We start from the raw sequence: 17,773 nt of genomic DNA on the forward strand, positions 1-17,773 counted from the left end.
CTGTTCCTCATTGATTTTCAACCCCTAGTTGACTTTTATCACAGCAACTACTGAAAATCCAGCTTTTCAAAGATATGACACTATGTAAAGAATGTAGAGCTATCTAACGTTAAAACTGAACTATCTTCACGCTCATATTTTGTGTTGTCAGAAAGATGACAAGCAGTATCGTGTTTCCCTAAAAAAATTTACAGTATCCCCCAGGCATTATCACTGTGGCTGGGGCACCTCAGCACACTTTGGAAACCATGGATTTAAGGAGTGAGAGGTGAGAAAGTATAAATAGAAAGTATAGATGACATTTATAAAGCAGTAAAAGCTTAGGGAAGAAAAGTTAGAAGATATTCAGAAGATTAGCAAAGATATTCCAAAGTTAAAGGGAGAACAAAGCAACAAAAATTTTAATTTTTTTATTTTTATTTATTTTTTTAAAGGATTTTATTTATTTATTTGACAGAGAGAGATCACAAGTAGGCAGAGAGGCAGGCAGAGAGAGAGGGGGAAGTAGGCTTCCTGCTGAGCAGAGAGCCCGACGAGGGGCTTGATCCCAGGACCCTGAGACCATGACCTGAGCCGAAGGCAGAGGCTTAACCCATTGAGCCACCCAGGCGCCCCGAAGCAACAAAAATTTTTAAAAAGATGTATTGGACTACATCAGAATTTAAAACTTCTGTGCATCAAAGGACACAATCAACAAAATGAAAAAGAAACCTACAGAATGGGGGGTACCTGGAGTGGCTCAGTCCATTAAGCATCTACTTTCTGCTCAGGTCGTGATCCCAGGGTCCTGGGATCAAGTCCCACATCATTGGGCTCCCTGCTCCACACAGAGCCTGCTTCTCCCTCTGCCCCCACCCTGTCTCTCATGAATAAATAAATAAAATCTTACAAAAAAAAAAGAAACCTACAAAATGGGAAAAAATGTTTGCAGATCATATATCTAATAAGGGGTTAGTATCTAGAATATATAAAGTACTCCTACAACTCAACAACAGATAGCCTAATTTTAAAATGGACAAAGAACTTGAGTAGACATTTCTCCAAAAAGATATACAAATACCCAACAAATAAATGAAAATGAAAATAAATGAAATAAATGAAAATGAAATGAAAACAAGTGAAAACAGAAAATGACAATTGTTGGCAAGGATGTAGAGAAACTGGAACCCTTGCACACTATTGGTGGGAATATAAAGTGGTGTAACTCTTAGGGAAAATAATACGGAGTTTTCCTCAAAAATCCTAAAATAGAATTACCATATAATCTAGCAATTCCACTTCTGGTATATGTCACAAAGAAGTGAAAGCAGGGACTCAAATACATGTTTGCACACCCATGTTCATGGCAGTATTATTTATTATAGCCAAAAAGTAGAAGCAATGCAGATGCCCACTGACAGATGAATAGATAAACAAAATATGGTATGTATATACATACAATGAAATATTATCCAAACTTAAAAAGGGAGGAAATTGTACATGCTACAACATGGATAGATCTTGAGGACATTATGCTAAGTGAAATAAGCCAGTCACACACACACAAAAATGCTGTATGATTCTATTTACATGTGGTACTAGGAGTAGTCAAAATCATAAAGACAGAAAGTGGAATGGTGCTTGCCAGGACCTGGGGGCTGTATTGAAAGAGGGAGTTGTTTAATGCACACAGAGGTTCAATTCTGTAAAATGAAAAGAGTTCTAGAGACTGGTTGCACAAGGTAAATGTATTGAACACTACTGAACTGAACACTTAAAAAATAGTTAAGATGATAAGTTTTGTTATATATATTTGATTATAATTTTTTAAAAAGTTAAGGCAAGAAGTCATGACTGCAATCAAATTAAAGATGTAAGCAAGAGAGATTAACCAAAGGAACAGGATTTCTACCACAATCTGTTTGCCTATGTAGGTGAAATTCCTGCAGCACTTGCACTGTATAGATTCAATATATTATTTCTCCGAAGTTAGTACAATGCCAAACTTTAACCCAATCTGAAATAAACATCATACATAATAAATTAGTGAAATTTAAGTGTATAGTCAATATGGGCAAGAAATATTTTCATAAAACATCCTATGAAAGCATTAAAAATCCATTTTCTTTGCATATACATAGAAATAGTTAAATAGAGGAAATTATTTAAATATATGTAGAAGCACTGATGAGCAGGAAAAATTATCATTTTGGCTATGCTTTTTATAGCTTAGCAAATATTTTCCCTTCTCAGATTCCCTGTTTTGTACAGAGGAACTCTGCTGTTTTGAAAACAATGTACCAAGGCCCTTGCAATAGTCAAACTACTGTACTGCCAAAAAATAAGCACTTTCTGGTGCATTCCAGGTGGTCCTATCCAACTTAACTGTACTTTCCTATTCTTTAGCGCTAGTCATAATACGGTCTTTTCTAAGCATACACATGGGACCATTATTTTTTTCTTATCAGTACTTTTGAGCAATGCCAACTTCTTAGGCAATTTTCCCCAGTCACCAAGATGTGAATCAGTCAAAAAATTGAAGATGATGGGGGCGCCTGGGTGGCTCAGTGGGTTAAGCCGCTGCCTTCGGCTCGGGTCATGATCCCAGGTCCTGGGTTCGAGCCCCGCGTTGCGCTTTCTGCTCAGCAGGGAGCCTGCTTCCTCCTCTCTCTCTGCCTGCCTCTCTGCTTACTTGTGATTTCTCCCTGTCAAATAAATAAATAAAATCTTTTTTTTTTTTAAAGATTTTATTTATTTATTTGACAGACAGAGATCACAAGTAGCAGAGAGGCAGGCAGAGAGGAGAGAGGAGGAAGCAGGCTCCCTGCTGAGCAGAGAGCCCGATGCGGGGCTCGATCCCAGGACCCTGGGATCATGACCTGAGCTGAAGGCAGAGGCTTTAATCCACTGAGCCACCCAGGCGCCCCAATAAATAAATCTTAAAAAAAAAAAATTAAAAAAAAATTGAAGATGAACTCTGCAATTTTCTCTCTGCTCAACAAAGCAATCAAAACTGGAAAATCAGAAAGAACTGTTGTGTCAGTAAGAATTTGGTTAAAATGAAACTCTATCTAGATCTCTTAAATCCAAATAAGTTACAAAACTCAGACTAAATTTTACTTGTTCCATAATATGAAGATCTGTTTGAGAAACAAAGTTTAGATAACAAGGAACAGAACATAGCAATCTTCTGTGATCCTGGCAGAGAAAAACAATTGCAAGCCTGATAGTTAACGGCTAGCAAAAAATACATTGTATTTGAAGAGTGATTTTGTTAACTTGCATTTCTATTATTGGTTGAAGAAAGTATTTGTTGATAAGCAGATTGTAATTTTGTATATTCGTGAGTTCAAGTCTAGGGGTGCTGGAAAAGTAGTACAAAAGTATTAAAATTACCTTTGAGGAGGAAAATACACGTTCTTAAGAGCAGAAATGGGGAAGAATTTTTAATAATATCTGCTGTTATCTTTTAAATTTATCCCAATGAATCCTGAATAAATACTTAATTCAAGAATAAACGGCCACTCTAAAGCACAGCGGCAAACACAGTTTGCAGGGATAAAATTGACCCCAAAGGAGTATTCAAATCAGCTAACCTTCTCACTTTTAAGGTCTGTCTCTTTTTGGAATGAAGAGAAAGGAAAACTTGGTGTCTTAATGGACCCAACTGAAAAAAGAAAAGTTAATAGTCTGAGATTAATTTAAAAGTGTGGGATATTTTGATGGGCGACCACCTATACATTAATCCTCATTTTAAAAAACCGGGGAAAGGAGTGACCCCTTTATATTGTATAGATTACCGGAAGAGCGAACCAAGAAAGATACTGTGCACATCTTTTTAAAATTGAAAATATATGTTCAGTAAAATGGTCATTTACATTTTTGAGCATCTTTTCGCTGAACCAGCGAACGGCGATGTCGGCAGGGTCGCTGGGGGGCCAGGCACCAAAGAGCAGGGCCATCCTGCGGGATCTGCGGGTGTCTCACGGTGGTGGGGACCGGAGAAGCGGCGGCAAGTGCCAGGGCAGGGACCCCCTGAGACAGCTGGAGAAGAGCGCGGGTGGGATGCATTCGCAACCCTCCGAAGAGCGCGCGGAGGAGGGGGAAGCGGGGGAGGGGGAAGCGGGGGAGGCCGGGCCGCGCGAGGACGCGGTCGACCTAACTGGGCGGGGCGGCCGCGGGTCGCAGACGGATGACGCGCCGCGGCCGGCTGAGGAGCTGCCACTTCCTGGAGGCGCCGGCCGGGGCCGCTCTCAGCATTTAGCGCCGGAGCCCGGAGCCCGCGTCCGCCGCCATGTCCCATCAGACCGGCATCCAAGGTAACGGCCCCCGGAGCGGCGCGCGGGGAAGGGGCTCCCGGGAGGCCCGGGGTGAGCCGGACGAGCTGCGGGACTAGCAGGGCTGGAGTCGGGCCCGGCGGAAGGGAGCCGATCTCGCGTGCGCCGGTCCTCTGCGCCTCTCCGAGCTTTCTGGTCCCGGGCGCTCCCGGCCTGCGTCCCTCCCAGCCCGGCCCGGCCACCGCCACGTTACAGACTGACCCGAAATTTCGCAGGAGCGAAGGAAATTGGTTTCCGAGGAGGCCTGGTGAAGGGGGCGTGCCTTCCACTGCCCCTGATGGTAGCCCAACTTTCCTCCTTTTTATCTGGCAGGGGAGACCTGGAACCGTGGAGCCGGCTGGGCTCCTCTTGCTGCAGAGAGACGGGCGAATTTGCCTTTCACTCTGTGAAGGAGGTTGTTACAGATTTTGATTAAAAAGCGAAGATCTTGGAATCTTTTTCATTTCCAATGAAGGTGCTTCCCAGACTCTCCCGCACTTTCTTCCAAAGTGGAAACAGGAATTTATGTTCTGAGAAATCCTGAGTAGGGGTGTTTTGATCTTTCTCTTAGGTACTTCCCCAGGGAACTGAAAAGTCTGGTCTTTGTGGCTCTTCTCAATCATCCCGTGAAGGCAGTTCAATGTGCAGTTATATCGGACCTCCATTATTTCCTGGTTTGAAAATGGGCAGTCTGGAAGCGCTCACCTCATCAGAATCAAATAATATATCCCGGGGTTACTCGCGATTACTTAACGAGTGCTAATATAAGCCCACGCTCATCCTGTAAATAGACAACGAATCTTTTCCCCAGGAGAACATTTACTCATGTTCCTATGAGTCTTTGACTACCCCACCGCTCTCCTTGCACACACAAAAACACAAGCAGACTACTCTCAAACCTGTTTTGTTTGTCCGAGTTAGTTTGACATTTAAATATGTTGTTACTGATTTTCATGTTTGAGTCTTACAACGATCACTACTTAAATTGTGGTTCTTGCTCTCAGTGTACAACCCAAGAGGGAAATCATAATGAAATTGAAGCTTTAATAGGAACAGGAGGGTTATTAAATATGTATTTGCTTAGTGAACTGTAGCTTTTTGAGAAATACGAGTTAGAAAAGTATTACCAGAAGTATAAGCTTGAATGTATTTTATTGACTTTTTGTTTAATCGGGATAAGATATCTGATACTTACTGTTGTTTTTAATGTGAAAATATAAAAATGAATTTCTTTATTATAATTTTGAAATTGGACTAGAAGAGAATGGAAGGTTTTCAACAATTTTCAACCAAGCAATAGTGGTGTTTTTAAAAATTGTAATTTGTTCATTATTGGATTTGAAGAACTTTAATTTTTTTTTTTAAGATTTTATTTATATATTTGACAGACAGAGATCACAAGTAGACAGAGAGGCAGGCAGAGAGGGAGGGGGAAGCAGGCTCCCTGCCGAGCAGAGAGCCAGATGCAGGGCTTGATCCCAGGACCCTGAGCTGAAGGCAGAGGGTTTACTTAACCCACTGAGCCACCCAGGCACCCCTAATTTTAATACTTTCATTCCCAGTGTTATTTCTGCTTTGGAATTATCTAGCTAAAACAGAATTAATGTATTAATATACTTTTAAGCTATATTAATTTGTTTCTTAGCTGTGTACAGTGTCCACTGTTAACATCTTCAAGTTTTACAGTATAAATTACTGATAGTAAGGGGATGCTACGCCCTCAATATGTTTTTTGTATTACAATTCATTTCTCCTTATTTAAGTAGCATTGGAAAGTATTAATCCATAAGTATAAAACATGGGTTTACTTGTCTTTATCTTTTTCCACAGCAAGTGAAGATGTTAAAGATATCTTTGCCAGAGCAAGAAATGGAAAATACAGACTTCTAAAAATATCTATTGAAAATGGTTAGTTACACATTTTTAAATACTGTTTGCCCTTAGATTATTGAATGTTATATTTTTAAATGTCTAAGACATTGTCAGTGAGTGGAACTATTAATTAATGTGAAGCAAGTTCAGAGTTTGCCTTTAGATAAGGTGGATCCTGTACATTTGGTCATGTCCCATTGGCCGCTGCCTACCCTCTGAATTCTGTACTTGACTGGGAAACAGAAAGATGCTTTTTTGGTGTGACATCTTCCTCTTTTACTTTTTGTCTCAGTTTCTGTACCACAATCCATTTCTAATGTTAATGCTTCCGTCTCTGGAATGGAAATCAGTAAACAGGTGATTCTCTCCCCATCTGCCCAAAAACATTACTTGAGAATTGTTACTCAATAAAGTTAGTTTTGAAGTAGAAGCAAAGGATTTCAAGCTTCCGTCTTTTCCACTTGATCGTAGTTTGTGGTGAAGAAATGATTCCCCCTTTCTTGTTTTTGGGACAAAGTCCTAGGAATGTAACAAACCATAAATTGGTCCTTTCAAAATCATTCGGTACCAGGGAAATTGGGTGGGAGAATCTTTTAATTTGGCTATATTTGAATTTGGACAATTAATATTCTCACAAGCAAGTATCTTAAAATATTCCACTGGTCTAATTTCTTAAATACCTGGAGATAATTTTGCTTTGGAAGAATAACTTGTTCTTTTACAAACTGGAAGTAAACTTAATTTGCTTTTCATTTTCTACTTATATATTAAAAATACCAGAGTAGTTTGAAAAATATGCAGTTGTTGTAAATACATATTACCACACTTAATAGGAATAAACATATACTGTAAAGCAGCTTATTTTAGGAATATTGAACTAAATTTTATTTATTTATTTATTTATTTATTTATTTATTTTTTAAAGATTTTATTTATTTGACAGACAGAGATCACAAGTAGGCAGAGAGGCAGACAGAGAGAGGAGGAAGCAGGCTCCCCGCTGAGCAGAGAGCCCGACGCGGGGCTCGATCCCAGGACCCTGGGATCATGACCCGAGCCGAAGGCAGAGGCTTTAACCCACTGAGCCACCCAGGCGCCCCTGAACTAAATTTTAAAAGCCATCACTTCCTAACTGACTACGTAGTGACTTAAATGGAAAAGTTTCTCTAACTAGGATCACTACAGAAGGAAAATCATATTCTTTCCTAAATCATTTTCTGATCTTACTTTTTGTTTTGAGGAAAAATTTTTAAATAAGGAAATTATAAAGAATAAATAAAACAATAAATACTTCCATCTCCTCTTAATAACTGCTAATGTTTTAGCATATTTGCTTCAGCTTTTTTTAGACTTAATATTTTTGTGATATAAGGGCGTCCCATTTAAACCGTTTCACTTCCTGACCTCCTCTTCCTGAGGCAACTATATTAGGAATTTTCATATTTCTGCAGTTCTTATATGTATCCCTAGATAGTGCTGTTTTGAGTTTTTAAGTTCATGTAAACTGATGTCTTACTCTGTGTCTTTTTTTTTTTCTGTAAACATTATTTTTGTAATTAGTTTTGACAGTTCACTATTTTTAAGTTTGAATTCATAATATATGATATAATAAGATATAATTCATCACACATTCTGTCATCATTCTCTTAGTGATGAACACTTTGGCTACTTGCAGCTTCTACTGTTCTCATATAATGCAGTGAACGTACGTGCAAAAGATTTTCTGTGCAGAGAACATTCACAGTTTTGCTTGATTCTGCCAAATGGCTGCACCAATTTATGCTTCTGGACAAAATGTTTTATTTGTAGCTTCATGGCCAAGTAAGCACTAAACATGGTTTTAATATTTCTTATTGCACAGTTCAGTGTTTCAGGAATTCTGCCTTTTAACAATAACACATAATACATATTTTGTTGATAACTTACAGCATAAACATTTTGCAAGATAGACTATAATCACCTATTCTTCAACTGTCCAACTCAACTATTTTTAAATATGAATAAAATTTTATCATTTGTTTCTTGTGTGTTTTAACATTTTAACCATGCTAGTTATAAAATTTTCCTGTTTTTTTTCTTTAAGATTTTATTTATTTATTTGAAAGAGCAAGAGATCACAAGTTGGGGCGGTGGGGGTGGGGAGAGGGGCAGAAGGAGAAGCTGACTTCTCGCTGAGCAGGGAGGCTGGTGCAGTGCCCAGGAACCTGGGGTCACAACCTGGCAGCCCTTGTCACACTCAAGGCAGCCGCTTAACTGTCTGAGCCATCCAGGTGCCCCCTACTTTAACTCCTTGACGTGAATAATAGTAATAGGAGATAACTGTATTATTAGTTTATTCTTTTCTTCATTACCATTTGGCATTTAAAACATTTCATGTATCTTTTAAAAATTGTTCTTTGTAGAGAAACTTGTGATTGGATCATGTAGTCAGCCCTCAGATTCCTGGGATAAGGATTATGATTCCTTTGTTTTACCCCTACTGGAGGACAAACAGCCGTGCTATATATTATTCAGGTTAGATTCTCAGAATGCCCAGGGATATGAATGGATATTCATTGCCTGGTCTCCAGATCATTCTCATGTAAGTAATTTTTTTTGTAACTTGTTTAACATTAAATGCTAGAATTTTTTTTTTTTCCTGAAATATTCCTAGGCCAAGAGAAAGTTAAGAAGCAATAGTTATTTCCCATAGAAGGGAATGATCATGAAGAAAATCCTTCTATTGGTAATGTGGAATCGGGAGTAATGTACTTAGATTCAGAAGTCTTGCCCTTCAAATGAATAGAATTATTACTGATTTTAAATTTAAATATCTTTGGCAATTATATATAAATGACTGTGCTCTGACATTAATACTTTGAATACTTCTGAGACCTAATTGAATATTATAGTAAATATTCTTAATAGCTACCATTCAAATGATAGGCATACACGCAAATATTTCTTTTAAGAAAGTTAGCAGACTGATTCAGACTACTGGATTTGACAATTCAGTATTATAAAACTTTCTGTTGGTTGGCAGTTAGTTACCTTTAATAGTTTTCAACAGTTGCTATTAGAGTCTTTAATAATAGTTTATATGTAGTTGTTTTCATCTTTGTATTCCTCATAGAATGGTATATGCCATACATGTGCCATGAACATTTGATTCTTAAACAGCTTAATTAGTAACATCTGATCTAGATTTGCAAGATCAGATGTTATTAATTAAGCTGTTTAAGAATGTAAAGTGTCAGTATCCAGGTTACTTCAAGTGATGTTTTCTTCCTCATCTTATACAGTAGTATTTTAAGTAGGTTTTTTTTTTTAAAATTCTTGAACTCATTGTATACTTTGAGAAGTGAGTAATTTTAAAAAATTTATTTTCCCACTTTTTGTAAAATACAACCTATTATAAATTGAAATCTACCTTAATAGATGAAGTTTTATGATGGCTGTTTATACACATATACTTCAGCGTATTATAGCCCATGGGCCTCAGCTTTATCACAGTTTATGTTTATTGTGCTTGAAGATTTTAATACCTTCAGAAAGTACTTTCTCTTGTAGTGATAGTTTTCATCTATAAACTGCTAAGTAAACTTTCACAACTTATTAGGTTCGTCAGAAAATGTTGTATGCAGCAACAAGAGCAACTCTGAAAAAGGAGTTTGGAGGTGGCCACATTAAAGATGAAGTATTTGGAACAGTAAAGGTACAAAACTTATATTTTTATATATATGGATTCTACATGTTGCAATTAAACCAACATAAGAACTCTTAGGAATGGGTAATTGATATGAAATCAGACTAATGAATCTTTAAACATAAAAAGAAGAGAAAATATTACTGTATTTCATTTGATAAGCAAGTTGACTAAAACATGTACTAATCCTTTTAAAATAGGTTGTAATATCCTTTGTTAGTCTTTAGGAACTACACTATACCTTAGAGATCATCTAGTTTAACCATTTAGTTCAACCTTTTCATTTTAAGGATAGGGAAACAGGCTCAGAACAATGAGAGACTCCTTGAAAGAGATGGTAATTTTTAGATATTTTTGACATATATTGGTTAAATTATGATTAAGAATTTGTTGCAAATTTATATGGTGGGGTATCTGGGTGGCTCAGGTCATGATCCCAGGGTCCTGGGATCAAGCCCCACCTCAGCTCCCTGCTCAGTGTGGACTCTGCTTCTCCCTCTCCCTCTGCTGCTTTCAAATCACAAAATTTCAATGAAAAAGTAGACTTTTTTAGAATATTTTATTCTTTTAAATAAGAGCTATAATCATTTTCTATGAATAACTATAGAGAAATTATATAAATTATTATAGTAAAGAATTCAGAATCTGAATGTGTTGATTATTGAATAATTATGAGGCAGATTTCCCCAGAATGTTAATTATAATTGTCCTCTAGACTTGAACATGACCAAGTTCATCATGTGACTGGCATCATCACCAACACACTCATACCCATTTAATAATTAGAAGACTTTAGGAAATGAGTAAATACTCCCCCTTAAGATTTTTTGAAGCCTATACAATTAGAGGATTTTTGAAAAATAAGAAATAGTAAAATTCTTGATACTATTTTTTAATCAAAATATTTTCTGGGGTGCCTGGGTGGCTCAGTCATTAAGCATCTGCCTTCAGCTGGGGTTATGATCCCTGGGTATTGGGATCGAGCCCCACATCTGGCTCCCTGCTCAAGTGGGAAGCCTGCTTCCTCTCCCATTCTCCCTGCTTGTGTTCCCTTTCTCCTGTCTCTCTCTGTCAAATAAATAAGATCTTAAGAAAATTTTTTTTCCTGTTAAATTAATAATTTTGTTTTTCCTAGAGTGACTTCATGGAGATTTTCTAGGGAATAACTAGTAACAATCCATTTCTGTGTTTACAGGAAGATGTATCATTAAATGGTTATAAAAAATACTTGGTGTCACAGTCTTCTCCTGCCCCCTTGACTGCCGCTGAGGAAGAATTACGGCAGATTAAAATTAATGAGGTAAATTATAGTTTTGATATTCTTGCAAGATTTTAAGTGTTTGAAAAGATATTTTTAATTAATAGATGTAGAGGTAACTAGAGAAATAAGTCTGGTAGCTTGCATTTATTCTGTATAGTTTAGAGACAAGACTATGTGCTCAGTGTATTTTCAGGAAAAAAGTTAAAAGTAAATATTAAAATTTGTATGAATTTTGTAAGTTGCTTTCTCCTATATTTGTGTGTTATCAGAATAGTTAATCTTCCTGTTGGAAGTACAACTTTTTTTAACTTTGTACTTCAAATACTAAATAAATGGGGAAAATGTGTGTTACCCATTTAGGGCAAAGAATTCTATCTAATGAAGTTGCTGAAGCAGGTTTGTTTTGTTATATTCTATTGTTTTATCATCTTATTTTGTTTGGTGACTAAAGAGAGTAAAATGTAAATGCTATGAGATATTTAGTATTTCCAGAAGCTCTATAAATTAACTTCAATGGACACTACTTGGATACATATGCATATATGGGAGATGGTTTTTTGAGTACTTTTTAGCTCAGTTATATTAGAGTCAATAAATTTCATCCATATTATAGTTTATCATATTTCTTATGTGTTTACTGCAGCTCTTCTAGTTACAAGTTAGAATAACTACTATATTTTTACTGAGATCTTATAGGAAAGAACAAGTAGCAGAAACCACTGTTCCCTAGTCTGAGTAACCAACTAGTAGGAATCAGTCTGGAAAGTGATTGAATATTATTTAATATTAACCTGATAGCAAGGATCTATCTTTATATTATTTTAACTCAAGTTATTTGAGTAAAGATTTTTATGTGATTTTTTTTTTTAAGTTTGATAGTTTGTTTTATTCCTTGCAATCAGAACCCAGAGGATCGTATTGGGGTATGCATTTGCATATGTTCTATGATGTTTTCATTATCATTTATGCTGTAGAATCTCCATTCGTTTTTTTTTTTAAAGTAAAATTTCTATTTATTTGACTTTCTGTTGCAACACTGCAAATGAGACCCTATACTAGCTATCATTTGAGTATACAAGTCTTAAAACATGTGCATTGAAAGCTTTCTTGAAGTACTCTTCTAGTAATGAAAGCTCAAAGTCTGGAACTTCTGCAGTAGTATAATTTGTTGAGCTGTGTTGTGTCTTTGTATACTGTTCGTACTCCTTTCAATTCAATGCATGGTGTTTGTGTTGCATTTTGTCTAACAGAACAAAGTGAAGTTTGGTACATATTGTATAGATACCACATTGTTCATAAATTTTATCAAGTAAAATTTTGTAATTAAAGGTATAATCTGAGGACACTTGCAGGAACTTACATAGTTCATTGCAAATGTGCCAAACCAAACATAGAAACAACCTCCCCTCAAAGCCCCACTAACACTGCATACTCACTCAAGTGTTCACTCCCAACATTTCATAAAGATGTGTCATGCACTCTGCATGTTGACAGAATGCTAGCAGATAGGAACAAACGTGAAGAATTACTTGGCTTTTTAAGTTCATAGTATTTTAAGTGTTAATTTTACTTACATTAAAATGGATAGGGTGGAATGGCACTTGATAGAGACTGGGTTTTCTTATCTTTGCTGTATGACACTGCTAAATGCTAAAACTTCATTAAATTAAATCTGTCATACTTAGGTACAGACTGACGTGGGTGTGGACACTAAGCATCAGACACTACAAGGAGTCGCATTTCCTATTTCTCGAGAAGCTTTTCAGGCTTTGGAACAATTAAGTAACAGACAGCTCAACTATGTGCAATTGGTAAGAGATACATGGTGATTATTATGAAATGGCTGCTGTTGCTGGTGGCTCATGGCTTATACAAGGTTTATTTTTAATGGATTTAAAATTGTGTCCTGATTTTTTAATTAATTTTCTTAAAACTATGAGACAATATGTGTTCATTATGAAAAGTCAATCCTGTGTAAGTTTCCCTTTGTCTCCTAGTTTTTTTTAATTATAAATTTGAAATTGCTGTGTATCTGTTTTAATGAATGTATTTCTTATTGACAGGAAATAGATATAAAAAATGAGATTATAATTTTGGCCAACACAACAAATACAGAACTAAAAGATTTGCCAAAGAGGATTCCCAAGGATTCAGCACGTTACCATTTCTTCCTGTATAAACATTCCCATGAAGGCGACTACTTGGAGTCCATAGGTATATAATATATTGTCTTATCATGTTATTTTCAGTTGGCTTACTGATTTTTTAGCTCTGTATTATCACTTCTTGCTCAGAGGACTTACAGTTCTGTGAGGCTTAGTATTTGCTTTAATTGATGTATTGCTAATTGTATTTACTATTTTAACTTACAGTTTTTATTTATTCAATGCCTGGATACACATGCAGTATAAGAGAACGGATGCTGTATTCTAGCTGCAAGAGCCCGCTGCTAGAAATTGTAGAAAGACAACTACAAATGGATGTCATTAGAAAGGTAAAATTACCTATCTATCTTTAAATTTCAGGTTTTCTTAGATCTTTATTGTCTTTTCCATGTAGTTTGTGATGTATTATGATTTATTAATTAATGTATTTTTTTCTTGTTCTCATCATGAATCGTTAGGGTCTTCTCTAAGCGCTTGAGGGTGATCTGTTATTTCTCCAGTGTCCTTATAGGTCTGTACTCTCTAATGTGTAGCCATAAGCAACTATGGCTACTTAAATTTAAATTAAAATTAAGTAAAATTTAAAATTCAGTTTCTTAATCACAGTAGCCACATTTCAGGTGTTCATTAGCTACTTGTGGCTAGTGGCTACTGTCTGTATCGGACAGTGCAGAATTTAGAGAACATTTCCATATTGTAGCAAGTTCCGTCCGACAGTGCTGCTAGAGCTACATACTTGTGATCGTCTCAACAGTTGCTATGAATAAGGAACTGAAGTCTCCGTTTATAACTGAATCATAAATGGTTGAGAATCTAGTTGTTGAGAAAGGAGGGAATGGGCATAAACATTTGAATTTGGGGAGCTATGCTACCAATTTTATTAAATTTATTTTTTTATTTTTTTAAAGATTTATTTATTTGACAGAGAGAGATCACAAGTAGACAGAGAGGCAGGCAGAGAGAGAGAGAGAGAAAGAGGGAAGCAGGCTCCCTGCTGAGCAGAGAGCCTGATGTGGGACTCCATCCCAGGACCCTGAGATCATGACCTGAGCTAAAGGCATTGGCTTAACCCACTAAGCCACCCAGGTGCCCTTAAATTTATTTTCTTAAATGCAAATGAGGCCTGGGGAAAGATATGGTTTATTCTTGAGCCTTCAGCTCATTAAAACACAGGTCCCTAAAACTACCAGTATATTAGGTACTGAACCCTTCAAGCTTTTTAAGTTTAAGGTTAGCAAGGACTGGCTGACTTTTTCTACTAGAAGACCTGATAGAAATTATTCTAGGCTTCACCAGGCCACATATGGTCTTTGTTATGTATTCTTGTTTATTTTATTATTTTATATTTATAACTCTTTAAAAATGTAAAACACACTCTAAATTCAGGCCAAATTTGGCCCTGTTTAGAGTGATTTCAAGTGACTCAAGTAACAAAGGGGCCGATGAGTACTGTTTCTTGAATATGTATACTGTACCAAAGCAGAACAACCTGAGAATATAGTGGTAGCTTCTTATATATTAGTTAAATTGGAGAAGAAAGAGGGAACCAATTAGCAAATTATTATTGCTGATTATGTATTCATGCAGTGCACCCCCCCAAAGGTGAAAGTGAAACTATTTACATATGGTCCTTGATACTCTCCTCTCTTGCTAGAATGGGTATTATGTATTTATTTGTGAGCTTTCACACCTGAAAACTGGCTCCTTGCTTGTATTCAGTTTTGAATGTTGTCTTTTTTATGTAGGATCATACCTGACTGATTCCATCTCTTACAGATCGAAATAGACAATGGGGATGAGTTGACAGCAGACTTCCTTTATGAAGAAGTACACCCAAAGCAGCATGCACATAAGCAGAGTTTTGCTAAACCGAAAGGTCCCGCAGGAAAAAGAGGAATTCGAAGACTTATTAGGGGTCCCGCTGAAAGTGAAGCCACTGCTGATTAAAATCATTATATTAAGCATTACAACACTAGTTTTTTAAAAGTCCAGCTTTTAGTACGGGAGAACTGAAATCATTCCATGTTGATACAGAGTAGGGAAAAAATTGTACTTTTTTGAAAAATAGCACTTTTCACTTCTGTGTGTTTTTAAAATTAAGGTTATAGAAGACTCATGATTTCTATTTTTGAGTTAATGCTAGAAAAGGGTTCAACATAGTGATGTTTAATTTTGTCACACTGTTTTCACAGAGTAATAATGATTCCATACTTTACACACTTCTTAAAATTTTATACAGTTGGGCCAATTCCAGAAAGTCTAACGTCTCAAAGTAAGATACACTCCTTCCCACTATTTAGTGAGACATCAAGTTTTTTTCTTGAAGGGAGAAAGACCTTAAAATATTCATACTACTTAATGAATATGTTAAGGACCAGGTTAGATTATTTTCTCAGCTGAGAACTTAATGTGCCTAGGTAAAGATGAGAAGTTGCTGACTCTGAGAAGAAGTGCTTAGCTCTCAGGTGATGGGATCATGTCTGCAACTTTTAGAATCAGTGCTTTATTGCAGCAGTCTTTTCTATTTGACTTTTTTGGTTTTTTTAACTGGCATTAGAATCTCAGAAGATCAGTTCATTCTGAATCCTTAAAGGTACCAGATACTTTCTATACTGCAGGATTTCTGATGACACTGAAAGACATTTAAACAGCTTTAGTAAATTCTCTTTCTAGTGCTTTAAAGTTTTCTTTTCAGAAGTAAGTCATTTCATTATAAGTAGTTTGAGGCTAAACACTTATGTTCAGATTGAATATTAAATTAGCATCATTAAAAAGAAAACAAAACTAAGGTCAACAATGTTGAAAAGCCTTAAACATCAAGATTGATTTTTCTCCAGAATCCCAGAACTGTATATTAATAGGCAAATTGTGTTCTTTATTATTTTTGAGGAAATAACTCAGATTTAATAAAATTGTCTGAAAGTCCTAATAGTTATCAGCCTAATATAAATTAAATACTTATGAAACTTTTTCAATTTATATCTTATTTCAAAACACATTTAACTGTTTAAAGCTTTGCATTTTCAGTTACGACCTACATAAATTGTGAGCCTTTTTTTTTTTTTTGGATACTTGAAATAGGGAAGGAGATAGAACACTTTTTCATGTTAAATCTGATAAACCTGCTGCAAGAGCCATAACTTTGAGAGTTTTCTAAATGAACTGTAGGGATCCAGGATTTAGAATTTCTTGATCTAAAAACTTTATGCTGCATAAAACATTAGAAATGCACATTTCATAGTATAAAATATGAAACACATTTTTATACCTTATTATCTAAGGTACTATATGCACCTTTCAAAAATCCAATGTGTGTTCAAGTAAAGCATATTAGAATAATGGGTTGACAGGATTTTTTTTTCTAGAGTTAAGAGTATTTGAGTGGGGTTTTGTTTGTTTACAAATAGACTATAATATTTAAACAAGCAAAGTAATTGGCAGTGATGTTGCACTTGTTTACTAAAGCTACACTTTAAGCCGTTCCACGGGTGCCCACGTAGACACACATACACACAAATTACTGCAGTGAGAATCCTAGCTGTGTTGCAGACGATAGCTGAAGCCTGTATTTTCAATCTGAAAGAATGTAAAACCTGTCATGAAGGTATAAAATAATTTGGTGGCAAATGTTTTTCTGTACCATTCATGTGCAATTATAGTCTAAATTCTACTACACTACATGAAAGTAAATGGACATTCCAGAATATAGATGTGATTAACTAGTCTTAAAACTAATTATTATTAAACCAAGATTGCTGAAAATCAGTGATGCATTTGTTATAGAGTATAACTCATTGTTTACAATATGTTTTAGGTGACATCATCATAACAATAGAAGGTGATCAAAGTATTCCAGATAAATTTATATAGCAGTGAAGAATTACATGCCTTCTGTGGACATTTTATAAGTGCATTTTATATTGCAATAAATTTTTTTCTCTTTAAATTGTGTTTTGTTTTCTAGCATAAGGTTTTTTGAATGTTTGGATAATTCTGCATAATGCAATATCTGGTAATAGGCTAGAAATCTCATTGATGTATGCATTAGCTATTTCACCTATCTAAATCAAGGATTTTAAATATTTTGCAACCTAGGCAAGTTGTGCTTCATTTAGATTAGAACTTCCCTACTGCTGCAGCAATAATGAAAATGCCATGAGTTCTACCGTTCCTACTGTGATAAAAGCCCCCCTGTACAATAGGATGACCAACATACTTGAGGCTGTACTCTTCAGATACTTGCCACTCATCCAACAGATATTGAATGCATTCTTGTGTAGGATTCACTACCAGACTGATCTTTTGCTAAGCCTAAATTACAAAAGATGGGGAGTAGTCCTTGAAAGGGCTTATTTTAGAAACTTAACTAGAGTTAAAAGCTCTTTAAGTTACTTCTACTCAGAACTATAATGTGCCTGAGACACATATTGTAGTTTGGTATATATCCTTTGCATACACAGCCATACATTATAAGGAAGAGAGTTTCTTTTTTATT

The 17,773-nt window shown here is 35.9% G+C and overlaps 1 protein-coding gene across 1 annotated transcript; it reads left to right on the forward strand.

Moving 5' to 3' along the window:
• The first annotated feature begins 4,148 nt into the window (after positions 1 to 4,148).
• On the forward strand, positions 4,149 to 17,227 carry TWF1 (twinfilin actin binding protein 1). Its single transcript, XM_047739739.1, has 9 exons — positions 4,149 to 4,298; positions 6,126 to 6,203; positions 8,570 to 8,748; positions 9,766 to 9,861; positions 11,048 to 11,152; positions 12,799 to 12,924; positions 13,177 to 13,327; positions 13,486 to 13,607; positions 15,055 to 17,227. The coding sequence occupies exons 1-9, from the start codon at positions 4,274 to 4,276 to the stop codon at positions 15,223 to 15,225; spliced, it is 1,053 nt and encodes a 350-aa protein (XP_047595695.1). The 5' UTR covers positions 4,149 to 4,273; the 3' UTR covers positions 15,226 to 17,227.
• Positions 17,228 to 17,773: the final 546 nt, after the last annotated feature.

The sequence above is a fragment of the Lutra lutra genome, chromosome 8, assembly GCF_902655055.1.
Source record: "Lutra lutra chromosome 8, mLutLut1.2, whole genome shotgun sequence".
NCBI classification, from domain to species: domain Eukaryota; kingdom Metazoa; phylum Chordata; class Mammalia; order Carnivora; family Mustelidae; genus Lutra; species Lutra lutra.